The sequence below is a fragment of the Hippopotamus amphibius genome, chromosome 1, assembly GCF_030028045.1.
Source record: "Hippopotamus amphibius kiboko isolate mHipAmp2 chromosome 1, mHipAmp2.hap2, whole genome shotgun sequence".
NCBI lineage: Eukaryota > Metazoa > Chordata > Mammalia > Artiodactyla > Hippopotamidae > Hippopotamus > Hippopotamus amphibius.
In genome coordinates, this window is record NC_080186.1 from 201,043,020 (window position 1) to 201,059,357 (window position 16,338).

General features: G+C 34.8%; 1 protein-coding gene across 3 annotated transcripts in view; it reads right to left on the reverse strand.

Annotated features, from left to right (window-relative positions):
• The window catches only part of SLF1 (SMC5-SMC6 complex localization factor 1), a 63,581-nt gene that overhangs the window by 39,264 nt on the left and 7,979 nt on the right, over window positions 1–16,338 (reverse strand). For all 3 annotated transcript variants that reach the window (XM_057739248.1, XM_057739238.1, XM_057739252.1), the window contains exons 2-6: window positions 14,102–14,215; window positions 13,858–13,933; window positions 12,465–12,705; window positions 7,885–8,047; window positions 1,813–1,956 (exon numbers count right to left, since the gene is read on the reverse strand). In XM_057739248.1, the coding sequence (XP_057595231.1) occupies window positions 1,813–1,956; window positions 7,885–8,047; window positions 12,465–12,705; window positions 13,858–13,933; window positions 14,102–14,215 (738 nt within the window). The remainder of the gene's footprint in view (window positions 1–1,812; window positions 1,957–7,884; window positions 8,048–12,464; window positions 12,706–13,857; window positions 13,934–14,101; window positions 14,216–16,338) is intronic.

Here is a 16,338-nt window from a genome sequence, read left to right on the forward strand (position 1 = left end):
GCCCTATGTTAAGTGCATATATATTTACAATTGCTTTACCTTTTTCTTGGATTGATCCTTTGATCATTATATACTGTCCTTCTTTGTCTCTTATAACAATCTTTAAAGTCTATTTTGTTATAATATAATTATATTATATAATCGTTGCTACCCTAGCTTTCTTTTGATTTTAATTTGCATGGAATGCCTTTTTCCATCTCCTCACTTTGTCTGTATGTGTTATTAAATCTGAAGTGAGTCTCTTTTAGGCAGCATATATATGAGTTTTGTTTTTGTATGCATTCAGCTACTCTGTCTTTTGACTGGAGCATTTTATACACATCCCCTTGAGTTCTAAAACAAACTCAAGATGTTTACAGATGTATTTTAATGATTTCTGTATCTTTCATAAAATCTCCATTTGCCTCTTTTTTCCATGTTAAATAAAACTAAATTTTGTATTTAATAACTTCATTATTTTACATTACTTTCTATATGTAAAAACTTTTATACTGTGGCTTATAATGCAGATTTCTACAGACACATGAACTCAAAAGCCTCTTATTAAGATCATGTACATGCAGTTAATCACAGAAAATTGTCTTATAAGTCACATAAATATATTTTGAAAAAGCTAGAGAAAATTGCAAAAATATATTAATCTCTTGGAAAGTTTTATTTACTCTCTCCATATATGATTTTGTAAGGTATTGCTCAAAGTTCCAAACTGTCCTAGAATTCTCTTTGTAAAATTTGACAGATGCAATAAAAACAAATGTTAATTTCTTTCTAGACATATTTTAAAATATTTTAGTTTAGACTAATAATAATTACTAGGCTAATGATTTTCAATTAGAGAGTCTGTTTTATAAAACACAGAATGAAACTGAACATAACTGAACATTAGGTCTTCCAGGGTAGAACAAATAATGCCTTTTTTGGTTACTCCTGCTATCTGAAAAATTTTAATTGAGAACCATATAGATGTTTTCTTAAGGTACTTTTCATTGCTCCAAGTTCAGAGTCCTTCACATTTTTTTGTTTTCCAAACTTAATCAAATCAGAATTCACTTGGGACTTCCACGGTGGTACAGTGGTTAAGAATCCACCTGCCAACACCGGGGACACAGGTTTGATCCCTGGTCTGGGAAGATCCCACATGCCACGGAGCACCTAGGCCTGTGTGCTATAACTACTGAGCCTGCACTCTAGAGCCCACAAGCCACAACTACTGAGCCCAAGTGCCACAACTACTGAAGCCCATGCACCTAGAGCCCATGCTCTGCAACAAGAGAAGCCACCGCAATGAGCCCACACACCACAACAAAGAACAGCCCCCATTCACCACAACTAGAGAAAGTCCAAGTGCAGCAACAAAGACCCAGCACAGCTAATAAATAAATACATATATAAAAAAAATTAGAATTCACTTGTGCCATTTAAAAAAACTTGATCTATATGTAAAATACTTGAATTTAGACCATTAATATGAATACATGTATTGATGAATCCTTTGTAAGACACACATTACATTCAACCTACAGAGTTGTTTTAAGTATTTACTACATGTTGAGAACACACTATGTATTAGCAACTGTGAATTTCTATATGCACATATGTATTATTTCAATAAGAGCCTCAAAACAGAGACATAGTAAAATATCCTAATATGTTCAAATTATACACTGTAAATCAGAACTAGGTTCAAATACCAGCTCTGTGATTCCAAAATCAATGTTATTTCCACCAAATAATGCCTCTCACATAATTTTGTAAGAAAAATCAGAAAGGTAGTTTTTTTTTTGTTTTTTTTTTAAGAGTGTAAAGTGTTACCTGGGTTCTGCACATGGTCTCTTTTAAGGCATCTTTCATTTCAAGAAATCCCATATCTTTCCAGAAATCTTTGTTTTTTTCTTGATTGCTATGGTTATTCCAAACAGAATTGGTTTGGGAATCTTCATCATTCTGAATTTCTTTCTGTAAGTATGTAAAAATGGTTTAGGCAATCAATTAAGTATAATTTGAACATTACGTACTCTTTTATTGTATCCAACTTTATAACTGCAAAATATTTTGGTAGTCAAACAAGTAGGTAAAACGCACTCTTCTAAATCAAAGGTTATTAAACACTAGTAAGTTCCTTGAAGGGAAAAGAGATCATTACAACAAAGGTCCCAAATAACAAAGTAATAATAATAATGTATCTGAAGAAAAGCTAATGCTTTGTTGGTCTAGTAACAGGGAACCCTTTTGATGAATAATCATGAACAAAAATATTTTACCTAGTCCCATACCAACTTAAAGTCACAATCTACTTCAACATTTTCTGATTATAGATTACTTCTCAGATTATTTTTCAGCTTTTTACTAAGACTTATTTACACATCTATCACACAGAGAAGAAAACAGTCTAATAACTGAATTCATAGCTCTATTCTACTTGAATATTAATAAGCAATTATCCTCACCTACCTCTATCTCAAACACACTTCTCTTGCTAAGAAATCCTAACCGAATTGACAACTACCTATCAATCATAATTTAAAAAATAGTTGCATATGTACTAATACATATAATTCTAGAAGTTTAGTAAGATAAAGAATTGAGAGTAGGGACTTCCCTGGTGGCGCAGGGGTTAAGAATCTGCCTGCCAATGTAGAGTACACGGGTTCAATCCCAGATCCGGGAAGATCCCACATGCAGCAGAGCAATTAAGCCCTCACACCATAACTACTGAGTCCACGTGCTGCAACTACTGAAGCCCACATGCCGAGGGCCCATGCTCCCCAACAAGAGAAGCCACCCCAATGAGAAGGCTGCACACTGCAATGAAGAGTTGCCCCCGCTTGCTGCAACTAGAGAAAGCCTGTGCGCAGAAAAAAAGACCCAACATAGCCAAAAACAATTAAAAAAAAAAAAAAGAATTGAGAGTAGAGATGAATTCAAATACTTATGTAAGAGTATTCAAAGATTCACTATCTTTACACAAAGAGACTGGATAATCACTGTCCTTCTAGGGAATAATCATGATATAGCTGAAATGTGGTAAGGCCTATGGTGTGATATTTGGTTCCCTTTCATTTGTACTGGGCTTCCTATGTGGCTGTGAGGACCCTTTAGCAGCCTGCAATCTAGCAACCAGAGAACAATCCGTAAGAGTAGCTGATTAAATTTCTTTAGTTACTCAGAAAAGTGAAATTGAAACTAAGAAAAATGAAGACTTTTCTTCTTTCCAATTCCTAAAATTAAAGAAAGAATTACTCTGAGTGTACAATTTCCATTAAGGACAACTTTAATGGGGATAAACTGAATTTCTGGCTTCAAATTTCACATGGTTGACAGACAGGATAAATCCTCAGACTGAGAACATCAAGAAATGTCTAAAATACAGGAATTAATCCCATATAGATTACAGTTACACAGAATACATATGCAAAAGAACATACAATTATCATTAGCAACTAGGGAAGAACATACTGTTTTCTATTTCTGAGTATACTTAAGCATCCATTTCAGATGCTATATATTGATCTGTGAATGAGAATGTATGACTCAAGTACCCTATTTAAGTTAAATAATAAAGAATCACAATCTGATAGACTATGACATTTGGAAAATTTTTTAAATAATCTGTTTTCTATAGCACTAAACAAATGATCAACATAGAATTGTCTCCAAGCCACTAATACTCTTTCCAAATGACTATTCTTGTGAAGAATATAGACATTATTTATCTGTAAATATTAATTTCTTATCCCTTATTTTATAAATATTTTAGTGCCAACTATACACTAGGCATTGTGTTAGGTGTTTGTTTCCTACATGATCTAGGAAAGAGAGACATGTCTATTCTCCTTTATATAGTATAATGCTATGTTCCTAACAGATAACCGAAAACCTACAAATTCAGTCAATTATTCTATTATCTAAGATAGAGCAGCACAGTGTGGCAATGATAGTTGCTCTGGCTTATGATTCACATATTTGACTTTGTTTTCTGTCTTAAAATAGGTATGGATATGCTTTGGTCTCTAGGTCTCATTCCTTGATTCAGCCATGGCATTTGTCACAGAACCTGAATGAATTCACGAGACTGGATAGAGAGCCAGAGAGGTCAAGTAATTAGAACAAGCATCTTTTGAATGCTCTACAAGGTTTTTTTTTTTTTTTTTTTGGGTGGCGGGGAGGGCAGTGCAGGGATGCACTGCATGGCTTGCAGGATCTTAATTCCCTGACCAGGGATTGAACCTGGCCCACTGCAGTGGAAGTGCCAAGTCCTAACCTCTGGACCACCAGGGAATTCCCAGAGTGCTGTACATGGTTCTTAACTATTGCTTATACCCTGATTCTTAAGTAGAATCTCATAACCTAAGACTGACTACTAGTGTATGGTAATCTGTATAGCATTAAGTATTTTTATCTACCTAGAAAGAGACCAAGTGAGTATCAAGGAAACCTAACAATACTCAAAATGAGCAAAGGAAAGGGAGACTCAAGGAGAGCAGCTTTAAAATATTTTGAGTGCTTGGTCTTAAGTTTTTGGTTTGACATATGATAGTTGTGAGATCATGGGAAAATAATTAACTTGATTACACTTCATTTCACTAACTGTAAAATGGGGCCAAAATACATACCACACAGGAATATAAGGTTTAAAATAAGTGTGTAAAGTGCTTAGCATAGTGCCTGGCACATAGTAATCACTCAATAAATGGCTTAGAGTAACAGTTGTAATAATTCTCACAACAACCGAAGTAAGTTAAGTATTAGCTTCCACGTACAAAGAAGAAATTCAAGTCACAGAATGACTTCTTTATGGTTAAGGAAGTAATAAGTTACAAATCTAGATCAACAATAAGTAGATGTGGCACAAAAAGTGTATGTTTTTTCAGTTATTACTACTATATTTCCATAAGACTTTTCTGTGGATCATTTTATTTTATTTCTTAGATACAAAGGAAGTTTTGAGTGTTCCTAAGTATCCTCTCCTTTTTGTGACATCTTCCTTGGGCCAAACAATTGAGGTACATTAATAACTTGCTCTTTTGGATTTCTATACCTTGCACATGATTTTACCAGTGCACAAGACACACTAAACTATAATTAATAGTTTCCACATTCTGTTTTCACCATGTTCTGTTTTCAAAGTCTGGCAGGTGGTCTTATTCATTTTCCACAGTGCATAGCATAGTGTCTGGTATGGCAGAAGTCTTCAACAAATATCTATAAACCTAACTAAATAATTCCTGATTCTGCTACTAAGTGGCTTTCCGAAAAGTTAAGCAGGTTAAACAAAACTATTTTTTAAACAATTGCTTAATTGCTACTTTTAACTCAGTCATTTTATATGGCAACTCTTCTTAGAAGACACTTCAGAATCCATCTAATGAGGAATGTATGCTTTACTTCTACCTCTATGCCAAAGATGTAGAAGTAAAGCAAGACGTCAAAATGAAATTAACTATCTTCTCCTCAGAAGGGATCACAATATGCTTTCCTTATTTGGAATGAATGGTTATGAACTAACTCTCAGCTGTCTAATCTAGAGCTTATAAAACAATGTATTCTAAAAACAAATTTATGTTAGAGATTGTCTATTATTTTTGCTTGATATACTATTGCTGCCCTCTAGTACTTCAGCAGCTGAATCTGTGTCAGCTTACTGAAAAATATGGAGAAAGCATATTACATATTAAATTTTATTCATTTCTTTCCTTAGAAAAAAGGGAAATTCAGATACTTTTTCTAATTTAGTTAAGAATGGTTTTCATTCCGTTGATAGTTAATGCTACCTTTAAACTGTTCAAATAGGTAGATCAGATAGGATGCTTTTGGCTGCAAGTAATAGACAACCAATTCAAACTAACATAACAACATGGAAATTATTACCTCAGAATGGCAATGTGGTCCACTAATAAGTCAGGTTTCAGGGTTGATTAATCCAGCAACTCAAGTATCTCTACAAGAGTCTACATTCTGTCTCTACACTTTGCTGTCTACAGGATCAGTTTCATCCCAAAGCTACTTCTCCTCATGGTCAAAGAACGGCTGCTAAGGAGTAATTTAAGATTCGTTTCATTTTTCCATGTTCACATCTAATAGATGCCAGGCTGGCAGAGGCTCTTTTCAGAATGAGAAAGAAACTTCCCAGAAGTTCTTACATACCTCTCTTCATGTCCCATGAATCAGAATTGGTTGACATGCCCATTCCTAGACCAATCACTGTCAAGGACAATGAGAGTATCCATAGTCCAAGCAGATCCATCCTCTGAACTAAGGTCAAATTCCCAATCCACACTGTTGCTACTCAGTAGGGAAAGGTAATTATAGAATGATATATTACATCTACTCTTGGAACACTCAAGGATCGTTCATAATTGCTCTATTAATCTAACAAATATAAAATGAGAACTCATGTGCCAGGCTTTCTGCAAGATGATTCAGATATAACCATGGAAAAGATAGACATCATCCCTGATGACACAGTGCTTTTGGTTTAGATGGGGAAAAAGACATTAAACAAGTAACCAGCCAATTAATTAATTACAATTGTGATGAGTACTATAAAGCAAAATAACGGTATCAGAATACATACCAGGTGAACCTAACTATTTTCATAAGGGAACCAGGGAGGCTTCCTTAAAGAAGTAACATTATAAATGCAAAGTGAATGAAAAGCAGAAAGTAGGCAGGCACAGGGAGTGAGAGAGAAGTGGAAAGGACCTTTTTAGGAAGAGAAATAGCTTTTGAGAAGATACTGAGGTAGGAAGTGGCTTAGCCTGTTTAAGAAATTGAGAGAAGGCAGTTGTGTTATAGTATACTGAGCAAAGGAAAAAGTAGAGCAGGCTATAGTTGCAAAGGCAGGAGTGACAGGAAACCTGTTCGAATTTAAAGCCATGTTAGAGGTTTACAACTTTATCCTAAAGGCAATGGAAAGCCACTGAACAGTTTTAAGTAGGAGAGTGATGGCATCAGGACTATTTTAGAAAAAGCATCTTAGCTATTCCTTCTGAATGAAGTTGAATGGACTAGAGAAAGAAAAAGTAAGAGTTATTAGGAAATTAGCAAGAGTAAAGAAATAGAATAGGGAGAGTAATAAGGAGTTGATTCCAGGAGAACAGGGGAAAAAGGATGAACTCAATATGATGTTAGTACAGGAGAGAAGCAGTTTATTCAAGAAGTATTTGAGATAAAATCAATAGGATCTGGTAATTGACAAGATGTGCAGAATAAAGGAAAGGAAGGATTCAAGGGTGATTCCCAGGTTTCCAACATAAATTATTAGATAAAAAACTGTATAGTATCTACTGAGATGGGAAACACTGAAGAAGGAGCTAATTTTTCCTAGAAGACCAAGGTTCAATTTTTAGACATACTGCAAGTTCTCTTCCACCTTGATTGACCCTTCTTAAAAATTCTTCTTTGCTTACCTTCAGAGCAATTCTTCTAGGGTTATTTCCATTCAAACAACTTAAGGAGTGGTATGTGCAGCAAGTGAGGAGAAAGAAGTGAAGGAAGAGGACAGGAAAATATTTCTAAATTCTTAGAAACAGCTCCCTCTTTCCCAATGGGAAAATAACCAAAGAATTCTCATATGATACTATAGCTCACTCCTGTTTTATTTATACTTGGATTTAAAATGCTTAAAACTTTGTAATAAACATAACCAAAGCACTGAAAACAAGACTCAAAATAAGACAAATTTTAATTTAATAAGCAAGCGCTTTTCAGATTTATCAGAAGTATTCTCAAATATTTAAATAATTGAGAACTGCTTTAAAAATGTCATTTTAATTCTAATCATACTTCTAAAACTCAGAACATAATTCGATTTTTATATATTTCACTATATCAATATTTTATAAAATACACATTTAAAAATGTTTACTTTTTTTTTTTACTTACCTCTAAAAGAAAATCTCCTAGATACTGAATTGGATAAAACGGAGCCTTAAAATTATCTTTTTCTTGTTCAGCCTTGATTCTCGCATTACTGGCGATCACATGAGTTATTCCACTTGGTGAATTTTCTGGTAAAATAACATTTGCTTTTCCAGCCTCCAAAACTCTATTTAAATCATAAACAGTATAGAAAACTATATTAAAAAGAAAGTATGTATAGTCAAATTATCTAAATCCATTACTTCCTAGGAGTAGGAGCAGAACTTTCTGAAAGGAATTAATTCCTTTGGTCTATTTGAGTGCCATGGAGAATAACTATGGCGATGATTTCCTAAATTGTAAGTTGTTCAGAACAGATATTTAAGAAATCATGTGGGGCTTCCCTAGTGGCGCAGCAGTTAAGAATCCACCTGCCAATGCACAGCACATGGGTTCGAGCCCTGGTCCGCGAAGATCCCACATGCCACGGGGCAACTAAGTCCGTGCACCACAACTACTAAGCCTGCGCTCTAGAGCCCCGAGAGCCACAACTACTGAGCCCGCGTGCCACAGCTACTAAAGCCCATGTACCTAGAGCCCGTGCTCCACAGCAAGAGAAGCCACTGCAATGAGAAGCCTGCGCACTGCAACTAAGAGCAGCCCCCACTCTCCACAACTAGAGAAAGCCTGTGCACACAGCAACGAAGACCCAACGCAGCCAAAAAAAAAAAAGTCTAAGAAAGTATTTACCTCAGAAGGCAACATACCTCCAAGGAAATCATTTTGAACCACAAAAAATGGAACTAATGTTGCCAACCTTCTAAAAAAATTAACTTTTGAAAAAGTTTAACGTTGATCTACATTAAGAAATACATTTTACATTTTGGCTCAGAAAACACAGACACATGAACACCCACCCCCTAAAAAAGTTTCATAAAAGTTTGTTACTGCTAGGATTTAGAAAGCCACAAGAGAAAGCCAAATAATCCACAAAATCATAGCTTTTCATGAACCCATCAGAGAACTGAGATAACAGGCCAACCAAGAAACTGAATTTCCAAAAGAGTGATAAGCACCTTTGTAAAGAGATTGGACATCCAAACTATTTCACTTTCGCCAGAGCACAGGAGAGAAAAAGCCCCCATAAATGCAGGTAAGAATCAGGTAAAATTTTTATAAATTTAAAGGCCAAGTGTAGGCAGCATGACAGTTTAGAATAACAGAGTCCCTGACAGGCCCCACCTTAGTTGAAAGCTCTTTGCCAACAGCCTCTATTAAGTATCCATGAAAAAGATTAGGGGCAGGTAACAGCAGGAACCCCCAGTAGGCCAGTGGGGACTGTCTGCCAACAAGAAATAGACATAAAACAAGGCCCACTTTCCTGGATCTATCTCTCATATGAAGCAAAAGCCATAAGTCATTTTGTAAGGTAAAAAAGACTTCTACTTCAGAACCCAGGTAAAGACGTACTTACTGCTTTTGCTGTAAGAGTGGAAGTAAAACTCATCTGCCTTTGGGAAAGGGGTAGGAAAACCTCCTGCTGTGTAGCCCAAAAAAGATGGGATAAAGGACAGAAGCAAAAGCCCCTGTTCCTAGAGAAAAGGCAGGAATGCCACTCAGACCTAGGTTTCTACACCAATACAAAGCAGACACCTAATGCTGGGGCAGATGTTAGAAATTCTCTCTTCCCTAAACACTGCCCACAATACATGGGAGAATTTGGCTGCCATGGGAAACTGAGACAGAAACAACAGGTATATTCCAACCCCAGAGACCAAGAACATGAAGAATGCTTAAGACTAAAGCCTATTCAACAGAAGGAAAACACACCAACCCTTACCCCCAGCCTAAAAATGAGTAAGAAGCAAGGGGGGAGTAATATGAAGAGCACTTCTGTGATGAACTAGTACAGGGACTAACAAAAGCTGAGAGTGAAGCAAGTACACTGATTAAAAACCCTTCAGTATCACAGGCACCATGCTAAGCACAAGTAGACCACTGCTGGAGTAAAATTTAATGATGTACTAAAGATGAAAATAGCACTAACAAAACTCAAAGCCAGCTTAACAATTGGCAAGATTAACTCAACCACCCCACACTAACTGCCTTCCAGGTAGATCCATTTTTGGACATTAACATTATTCACCACACCTCTACTATTCTTCTGTAGGGGATGTCTATATATGCAAAACCGCAAAACAAAACAACCCACAAGACATACACAAAAAGCAAGGGAAAAAAACCAAACAAACCTTTGTCAAGAGATAAAGGAATAAATAGCACAGAGAGATGATCCACATGTTGAAAGTTTAAAAAAGTGACTTTAAAATAACTGTGAATGACATGTTAAAGTATACCATAAGTGGACAATTTTCATGAACATATGGGGAATTCAGCTGAGTACAATGGAAAAAGCAGAATTAAGATACTGTATCAATTTCTTTGATAGGCTTCTCCACAGACTGCACAAAACTGAGGAAGAAATCACTGAACTTGATAAATCAGTAATAACTATCCAACTGCAACACACACACACACACACACACACACACATTCTCAAAGGGAAAAAAAACCTCCAAAAAAACAGAACAGAGCAAGCAAATACCATGGAACAGAATCAAATGGTCTAAAATACAGGTAAAGGATCTTCAGAAGAAGAACATAATAGAACAAATATTGGGTTGGCCAAAAAGTTTGTTTGGCTTTTTCCACAAGATTTTACGGAAATAGGATTAGCAAACTGCAAATAGAATCAGCAATTATTAAAAATGGATAATACACTACAATGAAGTTGAATTTCTCTCAGGAATACAAGTTTGGTTTAACATTTAACAATTGGTCAAAATAATTTACCATATTAACAGAATAAAGGAGAAAAGCCAATTATCTCAATAGATGCAGATAAAAACTTTCAGAGCAAGCGATTTATAATAGCATCCCCAAATATGAAGTACACAGAATTAAGTTTAACAAAATATGTGCAAGATTTATACAATAAAAACTATAATACATTAATGGCAGAAATTAAAGAAGACCAGGAGAAAAATAGTCTATTGATACAAGGACTCAGTCTATTGATAGGATATTAAGATCTCAAATTCTTCCCAATCTGATCTACAGATTCAATATAATTTCAATCAAAATCTCAACTTGTTTTCTTTTGCAGAAGTTGACAAACCAATCCTAAAACGCACGTGGAAACATAAAGGATCCAGAATCACCAAAACAATTTTGAAAAAGACAAAGCTGGAAGACTCACGTGACCTGATTTCAAGACTCACTATAATATTATAGGAACCAACACAGTGTGTTCTTGGTGTAAGGTAGATATAGATATCAACGTAACAGAATAAGAAGTTCTGAAATAGACCACACAAATATGGTCAACTCATTTTTGGACAACAGTGCCAAAGTAATTACAGAACAATTCGAACTGTCATACATTGTTAATGGGAATGTAAAATGGTACAACTTGGAAAACAGTTTGGCATTTTTTCATAATGTTAAATGCACAAGTACCATCAGAGCAAGTGACTTCATTCCTAGATATTTACCCAAGAGAAATGAAAACGTCTATGTGAAGACTTGTAATCAAATGTTCATAGCCACTTTATTCCTATTAGCAAAAACAAATCAAAACCAAAAAACCCCCATATGTCCATCCATGGGTGAATAAGCAGATTGTGATATATAGAAAGAGTGGACTACTTACTCAGTAACAAAAAGAAAGGAACTGCTGATACACACAACAACATAGATGAATCTCAAAAATAACGAGGTAGACAAATGAAGCTACATCAAAGGAGTATGTACAATATGATCCCATTTATATGAACCTCTAAAAAAGACAAACCTAATGTACAGTGACCAAAACGAAATCAGTGGTTGTTTGTTTTGGTGGTGCAGAATTAAATGTACAAAAACACAAGAGAGGAAAAAAAAACCCACAAGAGAATATTTTAGGATGATGTACATGTTACAGAGCTTGATTGTAGTATGGGTAACATGGGAGCATAAATTTGTCCAAACTCATCAAAACGTACACTTAAAATCTGTGCATTTTATGGCCTATAAATTATACTTCGGTAAAGGTAACAAAAAGCCCTTAGACCACCCCCTCCCTGCAAAAGTCACAGCAGTCTTAGAATACAGTTTACCCAATAAGAAGTCTTCTTAAAATATGGTTTAAAAGATAAAAAGAAGTGAAATTATGATGGAAACAGTATGAACCATGAAAACTACACTATACAAACCTAGAAAAAAAGCCTTTGTTTAATGTAATACTTCACTTACAAAAATATGTAAGTACTTCACAACTGAAAACAAATATCTTCCAATTAAAAAAATAAACTTTACTTAAGTTTGCCAAGAAATAACATGGAAAGTAAAACAGAGACCCTCAGAATAATGCAATACTATAAAACAGATTTCGTTCCATTACAAACATACACTTAAAAGTGCAGAATGGCTTAACTAGGAGATCAAAGAATATATCATAACAGCTCATTTGGAATAAATGAATAATTGCAAAGAAATACAAAAAGATATTTCAACAAACCAAAACTGTTTGCACGTTCACTGCTTTAGCTTTTACGAAATCTCACCTTACTAGAGAATCACTTCGCTTATCAGCTCTAACAAGGAGGACAACTTTCCATCTATGGAAGGCTCCGGGAGCACCAGTGCGTTTCAGTTCTTCACGCCATCTTTTAGGTGCAGACTGCATTTGAGGTGAATAATGCGAGTCTTTTTCAATTTTATATCCCCATTCGTAAGTTGTTTCATCAAGCCATCTGCCACTTTTGGCACTATGAATTATGTAGTCCTTAGTTAGTACCCACTTTCCTAGAAAGCAAATCAACTGTCAGTTACAAAAGAGTTCTGGTCCTGATAAATGGTAAACAATAAAGACCAAATATCAAAAAAAATTTGGCCTTTTTCAACACCTTTTTCTACATTGCCAATGTTATCTTTGAACTATGTTTTTCCTAAATTTTTTGATAGTGAAAGGCCTACAACATCACTGAACATTGTATGTAATCTTTCCCATGATAAATTATTATAATTCTGTTACTGAGTAAAATATAAACCAAAGGATTAATAAAATAAAGTGTGGTTTTACTTAAATTATGACTACTATTACTATTCACCATTTTAAGTTTATATTTTTCCTTCTATACTAAAAACTTTTCCAATAATGTTTACAGCTTTGTTATACTTTATAAAACAAATTAACTGAGAGAATTTTCTAAGTTATTTAATAACATTCTTTAGTTTCTTTATCTGGGCATCAATGATCTTTTTAAACAGCAGGGAAAATACATGTTTTCATTTGTGGAAGTAATAACGAATCCAAATGTTTTTCTGGCAAGTTATTCTAAAAAATGGCTAAATTCACCTGAGTTAAATATCTCAAAAAAAAAAAAAGTGGACTAATGATATGTCAAATCAATTATAGTAGAGAAAAGTATAAAAGGAACATCAATGGTGACAAAGGAAGAGGAGACTAAGCCCTAATTTAGATTTATGGAATTTAAAATCTTAGAAAAATAAAATAGAATGATCATTGCTTCATAGCATGGATGGGAGGGGAAGCAGGAACAGGAGAACAAAAACAGTAACTCTTCCAATGATAGATCAAAGAAAAGAAACTTGACTGAGAATAGCTGAGGCTTCAACAAAAGCTTGCTATTTATTTATTTTTTATTTAAAGCATTTTGTGCCAAACCTTTTTATTAAAATTTTTTTTCTTACATAAAGCACTAATATTAGGTAAAGTAAATATTTCTGCCTCTTTAATACATTTTTCAAGTGTTACAAAGTTTTATTCAGAAAACAAAGCAAAAATATCAAACATAAACATCTTCAGAAAAATATCAGAAAGAACCACATTTATGTCTGGTACAACAAATATACTCTTTCCAGAGATTAAGGTACTTTTTCTGCACTATGAAGATTTTTTTTTCCCCAAAGGTAAGGGAAAGGTAGTTAACTTACCTGCTGCACAAGCTGCTAAAAATTTCTCACTCTTACACAGCCGTTCAGCTATTAGATGTGTACAATTTTTGTATTTCTGGAAGGAAAAACCCACATGAAAAATGTTACTAAGGGAAGATTTCCTTCTTAACATATTTTTTCTATTCTTATAATATCAAGAGGGCATTTTATCATTCTTAGGTCAGTATTATAATTCTAGTTATTCTTCAACTGTATCTTGAAGATTTTAAGTTACTGTACTCACCTCACTCTTGATAAAAGTGCAATCTAGTTTTAAAAGCAATTTGCCTAGAGCTTCTTTTTCTTCCATCTTAAATCCTGTCATCTGGATAATATGCTTTGGGGCACTATCTTCCATCTAACATATACACATAAAGAAGACAACATATGTTAAAGATATTACTCATAGGGTTGACATTATTTTTTCTTAACTATGAGCACTAAAAATAAAAACTAAAACTACTTAATATATAAGGCTTAATTGTAAATACCAATATTCAAATTGCTTATGTGCAATAGAAATTAGTTTTAAAAGTTATCTTCTTGAAATGTGGCAATAAAGTGAGATGTGTTTTCTGGTTTGAACACTGAAAGCTTGCATTACTACATTACTTGCCACTAAAACACAGTGACAAATATAATTCTTCAGAAAAAGACAGATGCTTATAAAATTTAGCATAACACTAGCTTCATTATGAAAGTAGTTTCTGCTAAGAGCTTTGGAAGCAAGGACGCTTGTGGACAATGACACACTCAGATCTCATACCAATTTTTAAAGTGTATGTGGACAGATATTGAGGAATATGGATAGTCAATGGAGAACTTGATAAACTTATGGTACCATAGCACTTATATCAAATAATTTAGCATAGTAGATATGTATTAAACTATTCCCAATCTACATTTCTTAGCTGTGCTACATGTTAATATCATCACCTACAAAGTAAACTGGAAAAAACCACGTGGGTTTCAAATTTATTTTGATAGGGACATTAATCTATATTTAAATTGAGTTCACAAAGCACTTTGTATTTGAGGTGGCACATTTACTGGCCAAGAAAAGGAAAATTCACAGCATTTCTAATTAGAATATAGTTTTTTTATTTGTTTACATGAGGTTAGAACTTTTGACCTACATCATCTTGGAGAAAACCTAGTTTCTCATTACAGATGTGGAAAGCAGGGATTAGAGAAATCAGGGTAATTTTTCATTTCGCTAACAATTTTGTCACCATTAGCTCTGGTTTAGTATTCACTTAATACCACAGTCTGAGCAATAGCAGTTGGCCTCTTTCAAAACAATTAAAAGTAAGCTTCAGGACCTGTGGGCCAGCAGAGAGGCAGCATATCCAGAGTGGGGCCTCAGAGTATGGAGTTCCCAAGTTTGGAGGGTGAACTTTCAAAGCAGCTGCAGCAGCTGAGATAGCTTCCTCCACAAGAGGGAAGACAGCAGTATCAAGCAGTATCAGCAGTATTTCATCTTGTGGAACTGAAAACCACAGCCACAGAAAGATAGAGAAAATGAAAAAGCAGAGGACTTTGTACCAGATGAAGGGACAGGATAAAGCCCCAGAAAAACAACTAAATGAAGAGGAGATAGGCACCCTTACAGAAAAAAAATTCAGAATAATGACAGTGAAGATGATCAAGGACTTTGAAAAAGACTGGATGCAAAGATCAAAAAGTTTACCAAAGACCTAGAAGAATTAAAGAGCAAACAAACAGAGATACGCAACACAATAACGGAAATGAAAAATACACTAGAAGGAACCAACAGCAGATTAACTGAGGCAGAAGGGCGAATAAGTGACCTGGAAGACAGAATGGTGATCATCACTGATGCAGAAAAGAATAAGGAAAAAAGAATGAAAAGAACTGAAGACAGCCTAAGAGACCTCTGGGACAATGTTAAACACACCAACATTTGCATTATAGGGGTCCCAGAAGGAGACGAGAGAGAGAGAGAAAGGGCCTGAGAAAATATTGGAAGAGATTATAGTTGAAAACTTCCCTAACATGGGAAAGGAAATAGCTACCCAAGTCCAGGAAGTGCAGAGAGTCCCAGGCAGGATAAATCCAAGGAGAAACACTCCAAGACATATATTAGTCAAGTTGACAAAAATTAAAGACAGAGAAAAGTTATTAAAAGCAACAAGGGAAAAACAACAAATAACATACAAGGGAACTCCCATCAGGTTAACAGCTGATTTCTCAGTAGAAACTCTGCAAGCCAGAAGGGAGTGGCATGATATATTTCAAGTGATGCAAGGGAAGAACCTACAACCAAGAACACTCTACCCAGCAAGGATTTCATTCAGATTCAATGGAGAAATCAAAAGTTTTACAGACAAGCAACAGCTAAGAGAATTCAGCACCACCAAACCAGCCCTACGACAAGTGCTAAACGAACTTCTCTGAGCAGGAACCACAAGAGAAGAGAAGGACCTACAAAAACAAAAACAAAACAATTAAGGAAATAGT